Source organism: Carassius gibelio, chromosome B11 (genome assembly GCF_023724105.1).
Source record: "Carassius gibelio isolate Cgi1373 ecotype wild population from Czech Republic chromosome B11, carGib1.2-hapl.c, whole genome shotgun sequence".
Taxonomy (NCBI): domain Eukaryota; kingdom Metazoa; phylum Chordata; class Actinopteri; order Cypriniformes; family Cyprinidae; genus Carassius; species Carassius gibelio.
In genome coordinates, this window is record NC_068406.1 from 19010344 (window position 1) to 19017370 (window position 7027).

Sequence of the window (7027 nt, forward strand, 5' to 3'; positions counted from 1 at the left end):
TCTCCTAGAAAGAACCAGTTCAAAATGTAAAAATTAATACTATTAAAATCAATTTAAGAAATGTGTATCTATTCAATGAAGTAGGCCTACTTAATTTTCTTAACAGTATTTTTTTATGTATTTGTTTCTTTCTATCTATATTAACTTAAGCTACTCAAATTCATAAGATTTTGATCATGTCTTTTTTTTCTTAGTCAAGTATTTCAATTAAAAAGGTTTTTTTTATCAAATTTTGTCACACAAAATGATAGTATCAAAAACATAATAATAATAATAAAATATATATATATATATATATATATATATATATATATATATATATATATATATATATATATATATATATACACACACACATATTAATCTGACAAATGCAGATAGATAAATAGACAGCAAGCTTTTAAAAGACAAAATGTGACGAGTCATTCTTGTGTCAAAAATTAATCAAATACCTAACGGAGATGACACTGTATTTATTGAAGAGAAGCAGTGGAGCTTCATGGACACAAGAAGATACACGAAGAAAAGCATGAAGAGCGTGTTGCAGGAACTGGTAGGAACTTGTTATTTAAATATATCGCCAGATCTTTAAAATTAGATGAAATCTGAATTCATATAGAAGAATTAAAGAATTGTTGTCTCATTACATTTCAACAATTAATGGTAAAGCTAAGTATATTGCAGGATAATATGTCTCTGTAAAATAACCCAGATATTTTCTTTATATCTTTTAACCAAGCGCACAGTTAAACTCTTAACCAAAGTTTACTCATTCACTCAAAATACGACTCGGTGTCAATCTAGATCAAGAGAACCCCCCTCCGTGCTGGTTTAATGTGAAATATCAGAAGTATTGACTTGAAATGTTAAATATGTTGTAAATGAACAGTGTGACTGTAATTTCAGGTTGCTGGGAAAGCACTTATCTTTATCATTGTGGTAGGATTGGGAGGATCTTTTCAAAATGGATATCATCTCACAGCAATAAGCTCTCCATCTCCAGTGCGCCCTTGAATTTGTATTTATTCTTTCCCTGTTATTATATTACGAAAGCAGGTTATATTATGAATCAATCCACTGTTATCTGTTTTTTCCACAGTACATTCAGAGCTTTATTAACAGCAGCTGGACGTATCACTACGGGGATGTTCCAGGAGAGAAGACTGTCACCTTTATCTGGTCCACTGTGGTGGCTCTATACGCTTTAGGAGGTCTCATTGGCTCAATTACTGTCAGACACTTAACCAGTCTCCTGGGAAGGTTAATCTCACCCATCCTCGTCTGCTTTCCCTACTCTTCCTTTAAATGTTTTCACAACAAAAATGGATGTTCATTAAATGTATATATTCTTCTTGCAGAAAAGGAGCCATGCTGTTGAATAGTGCCATAACAGTTGTGCCCACAGTAATCATGTATATTAGCAAACCTACATACTCATTCGAGTTGATACTTGTAGCACGCTTTCTATTTGGATTCGGAGCAGGTATGTGTATTAGACTGTAAAAAAAATTATATATATACTTCGTATATATATATATATATATATATATATATATATATATATATATATATATATATATATATATATATATATATATATATATATATATATATATATATATATATATATATATATATATATGTGGTGATCATATATATAAGATGTGATTTGCTCTTTCTTCAAAGGGCTGGGTTTGAATTTACATACCATCTACCTTGGTGAGAGTTCACCGAAAAAAATCCGAGGCATGGTGACCGTCACAGTCACTACCTTTATGTCCCTTGGTAAACTATTAGGACAATTTGTTGGCCTCAGGTAATAATTAATAATTAAAGCTTTATTCAGACATCCAGCATACAGTCTTTCAGTAGGAGAGCTGAGTTCTTTGATTAGATTACACAGTCAAAAAAAAAAAACAGTTCACACTATTAATGAAATGTTTACAGTATTAGCATTAACATGCTTTAGATTAATACACCACCAGTCAAAAGTCTAATAATAAAGATTTCCTATTATTATCAATGTTGGAAACAGGCGCTTAATATTTTTGGTGGAGAACGTGATATGCTACCATTTAAATGTTTGGGGTAAGATATTTAAAAAAGTAATACTTTATTTAGCAGGGACAAAAATAAATTGACCAAAGTGATAGTTAAGACATTTATAATATTACAAAATATTTATGTTTTAATTAAACACTGTTCTTTTAATGTTTCATCAAAGAAAATTAGAGTTATATTGTAAAAGTTACATTTTAGATGTTTTTTTTTTAATATGATTTTTACAAATATATTAATCACCAAAAACACTGATAACAGTAATAAAATTATTAATAATTGAGCACCGAAAATAACTGACAACAACAAGTATAAAATCAGCATATTAGAATGATTTCTGACGGATCATGTGACACTGAAGACTGAAACTTCACCTTTGATATCACAGGAAAACATCATATATATTACATTAAACAGTACTTTTTAATTGTATACATTTCTGCAATTCTTCAAAAACTAAAAAAAAAAAAAAAAAACATACAAACTTTTGACTAGTAGTGTGGTGAATTTTCGTTTCATGCCACCATTGATGTTTGATTCATCTGTCTTTAATTGATCTGGATTCAGGAAAGGAATCTTTTGATATTCAGTTAAGTTTCTAATTTTTTTTCACAGGGAAATTCTTGGCCGTGAAGAGTGCTGGAACGTTCTTCTATGCATCCCAGGGTTTTTTTGTGTGGTCCAGCTGGCAATCTTGCCATTCTTCCCTGATTCTCCACGATATGTTCTGATAGAGAAAGGCAACATCAAACAGTGCAGAAAAGGTGCATCACATTTAACTGATCAACCTCTGTATGTCATTGCAGTCGTCTTTCGTGTTAAATCACATACTAACGTTTTGATCGGCAGCACTGCAGTGTCTGTGGGGACCAGGCGATTATAAGTTGGACATAGAGGAGATGTTAGCAGAACAGGCAGTCATTGGAGAGCAGTGTAACAAGAGTGTGCTGGATCTGCTGAGAGACAAGCATCTGCACTGGCAGGTCCTTTCCATGCTGGTCATAAACGGATGCATCCAGTTCGGCGGCACCTCTGCTGTAAACCATTTAGCATTTATTGTCAATGCACCAAATTATGCTTCTAAATAGAAATGTGTCTTATGTCACCGTGTTGCCAAAAAGAGATCCTTACAGAGCAATGTATATACTAAATATTGTGATCTTTTACCCTTCTTGCGCACAGATCACCGTATTCTCTTTCAGCATCTTTTTGGAAGCGGGTATTCCAATGGACAAGATCCGTTATGTCACTCTGGGCATAGGAGCATCAGAAGTCCTCATCTCCATAACCTGTGTAAGTAAGTTTCACATTAAAATCTGAAATCAAACTGGCATAATTTGTCATGGAGGAACTGCATAAATCATCTATGGGGCCAATGTGTGCATTTGTGTGCATGTGTAGGGGCTGTTTATTGAGCGTGTAGGGAGGAGAGCCATGATGTGGCGAGGGTTTGGGGGAATGTCAGCCATTATGGTATTAATCACTGTCACAATGTACCTAAAGGTGAGTGAGTCTCTATCATTTAACAGCTCACAGCGATCAAAACAGAACTTTATTAGCTGATCTCGATTTCATCTGCAGGACTACAGCTCTGTGATTCCATACATCACTGTCATCCTGATTTTCCTGTTCTTTATTTTCTTTGGGGGAGGCCCAGGTAAACTATTGAAATATTTCTACAACATTTAGTTTCAGTCCTCAAATCTGATTGGTCACAAGGCACTCCAAAAGCAACAATAACAGCACATAAGGGGCTTTTTTGAAATTCATTTCCATTGCTTTCTATGTAAATATGTGGTATAAAAGAACATTTCACCATTGTGCATGGTATTTTGCAGCTTCTCATGCACAACATGCCTTTATAGAAACAAAGCATAATGTTAAAAGAAGTTCTACTTTTATGCATCACTTTTTTTAAAAATTTATTTATTTGTTCTGCTTCACCACATAAAAAACAAATTCCGTGTGATTAACTCCTAAAGCACTGGGAATTATTGTTTGCATCACTCCTTTCAAAATTGCTGATTCATTCAGGAATTAAAGCGTTAATGATTAAAACACTGAATCATTCCCCTAACTCCTTCATTCAGAAACATTGATTCTTTTTAAAAAAATGCATTTAAAATCACTGTTGCTTGATTTGTTTGACAGCCGACTTTCATTGGTTGAAATAAAGTAACTCGCAATATGTCCAAACAGTGCAGACACACTTGTTCTGTCAATTTTAAGTATTTTTTTTTCACTATATTTACTTCCTGTTGTATAAGCAATACTGCTCTTGCAATAATGCTGCTGTGTTCAAAACAACGGCATTCGACAACATTTATATTGCTTATTATAAGCACATACATTAATTAAAAACTGACTAGCCAGTGCCAACAACTCAAACCAGTTTGATCTGAACAGCTGCAATAACTCCATCACTCGCCAACGAGATCTTCATCCAGTCATACCGCCCGGCTGCATTTGTGTTTATCGGCTTCCTGCGCTGGCTGCTATTCACAATATTTGGATTCCTCTTCCCATTCCTTATTGTAAGTCCTTCACCATACCAATACTATAAAAAAGTGGGTCGTTCCATCTCTACTCAACCAGTGGTCCCTAGCTCATAATTTTGATATCACCAAAATTACAGGTGATAAAAAATAGATTGGTAGGCTAATAGTAAATCCGTTGACTTTAGCATTTTTCTCCAAATTTTGACATGGCTGTTACTCATGATGCATTAAAGATAATGCATCTAATAACATCTAATCTAATAAATAATAAAAATTTCTTATTTATAAGAAATATAGATTTTGGGTCTTAACAAACTTTTCTTTTGGCATCTTCATAATTCTTAAGGCAATCCTTTTCAAATACAATAAGCATCAGCTGTATTCAAACATCTGGTTCTCGACCACAACAATGTGGACATGGAGCCGCACTGAGATCCCCATATGGGACACAGGGCCTTGAAAACAATGACTCCAAAAGAAGAGAATCTAAAAATCTAAAATCATGCTGAGATATATTTTATATGTGCAATACATGCAAACAATGAGAAAATAATATTTATGGCAATTGTTTTGATATAGGGAAACAACATAATTTGTTTTTCAGACTCTCCTCTTTAAAAGAACAGAAAAAAAATATGTATGCAAATTGACACATATTCGGTTTTTTGACCACTGAATATAATATGTACACAGTTTAAAAAATTACTCCTGGAGCAATATTGAAATTCAGACATCTCTGAAATTGAACCATAGGATCCTAAAAATTAATTTGACAAAAGTAAAGTTAGTAAAGGCCCAAAAACTAAAAGGACATTAAGATATCTTTAATACTTCTTGAGTAACAGGCATGCAAACTTGAAACTTGAAAAAAAAAAAAACTGAAGAGGGGCCATTACTGGCAAATTATAGTTCAAGAAATATTGTTAAAATCAACAGACTTTACTAATAGACCTAACAATCTCTGTGCAAAAAAACAACCACCCTGTAACTTGAATCATACGTGAAAACTGCCATTTTGACCCCTGTCCACAATAGTGAATTACTAAGTAATATACATCCATGACATTTTGGCTTTCCTCAGGATAAATATTGACAAAATCTAAAAATATACTTGGGGAAGTTTCTGAAATTTGGTTGATATGACACAGAATAACCCACATGTCTTTAAACATAAAGCAATGTTGTGGATTCAACCACTTTATAAACTTTAATGATGCTAAAATATATAGTGAGCCCGTTCTCCACAAATGCACCATCAGTAAATGTCATTATTGGTTTATGTAAAAAGGTTTTGCCAGAAAATATAAAGCAATGATTATGACTGTATTGTGAATCTCTCAAAGTTTTTCTTCTCTTTATTTTACACTCTCATAAAATACAGAATAATTATGTCATGTGTGCCCTATATTATATGTCTTCATCTTGAACAATGTGTAATAGCAGGTTTTCAGCACACCTTTTCACTGCTCCTATGAAACTGCTCTGCAGTCTGTCATCTCACTTTAACAAAAGGCCACGTTCTCATCCATGTTTCTGCAGGCCACTCTGAAGTCTCTTAGCTTTGTTCTCTTCTCCTGCGTTGGTCTGATAGCCGCTCTCTACGTCTTCTTCATCCTTCCTGAAACAAAAGGCAAAACTCTCCTTGAGATTTCCCAAGAGTTTGAGAACATCAGAGTGTGTGGATCCTCCACGGAAGAGGTCTTGTGCTTAGAGACCAAGCTGTAAACTATACTGATGTAAATATGGACTAGATGTGGACAGGCACAAGAACTATTAAATTATCATATTTATCAACATTATATTTATAAAGACAGACTGCTTGATGATAGTACATTATCCTACTTGATATAGCAATAAATAAATAAATGCACTTGAAATATTGATTTTAGTTCATCTGTGAGAAGAAAACCGTGGAGAAAACCGGTAGCAGTAAGTTTCAATAGATTTTTGTGACCAGATAGCTGTTTACCAAAGACACTATAATAAACTAGTTTTTTGTTGGATGAATAAATGTGAAATATGAAGCCTATTCTGTTATTTGATCTGCATGTTCTCTTATTCAAGAGACGTTTCACAGGTTTAAGAAACAACTGGTACATTTTCACTACCACTCAGAACACCTTGACAAAAAAAAAAAAAAAAATGTCTTTCTTTCTCAGTGACTAAACAATGTCTAACTTTATTATGTAATGTCTGCAGTAACACATGTTTATTTCTTACTTGACCTCCTAGCTGTTCTTTAACTAGCTAAAGGATGGAATTCACAAAAAAGAAAAAAAAATGATTTGGACCGCAGATTTAATTTGACAGATTTCAGTGAAAAATTGAGTCGTGTATGATGAACACAGACTTTTTTTTTCTTCGCTTCAGACCATATTTCCATCCAGTTAAAATAAATCACACATATTTGATATTTCAAGCCATTTTTAGAGCTCATATTGTTTCCTAGCAATCTGACGCATTTCTGCATG

At 33.3% G+C, this 7027-nt stretch overlaps 1 protein-coding gene across 1 annotated transcript; it reads left to right on the forward strand.

Moving 5' to 3' along the window:
* Positions 1-491: 491 nt before the first annotated feature.
* slc2a9l1 (solute carrier family 2 member 9, like 1) lies at positions 492-6578 on the forward strand. The gene is made up of 12 exons (XM_052569776.1): positions 492-553; positions 907-1002; positions 1100-1260; positions 1359-1483; positions 1687-1816; positions 2674-2822; positions 2908-3095; positions 3241-3351; positions 3460-3561; positions 3640-3715; positions 4465-4592; positions 6096-6578. Exons 1-12 carry the CDS (start codon positions 500-502, stop codon positions 6279-6281), a joined length of 1506 nt encoding a protein of 501 aa, XP_052425736.1. The 5' UTR covers positions 492-499; the 3' UTR covers positions 6282-6578.
* Positions 6579-7027: the final 449 nt, after the last annotated feature.

Coding starts and splice junctions, on each gene's coding strand:
- slc2a9l1 (XM_052569776.1), top strand. CDS start 500: ATGGACACAAGAAGATACACGAAGAAAAGCATGAAGAGCGTGTTGCAG. Junction 554..906: donor AGAGCGTGTTGCAGGAACTG/GTAGGAACTTGT, acceptor CTGTAATTTCAG/GTTGCTGGGAAAGCACTTAT. Junction 3,096..3,240: donor AGTTCGGCGGCACCTCTGCT/GTAAACCATTTA, acceptor TCTTGCGCACAG/ATCACCGTATTCTCTTTCAG.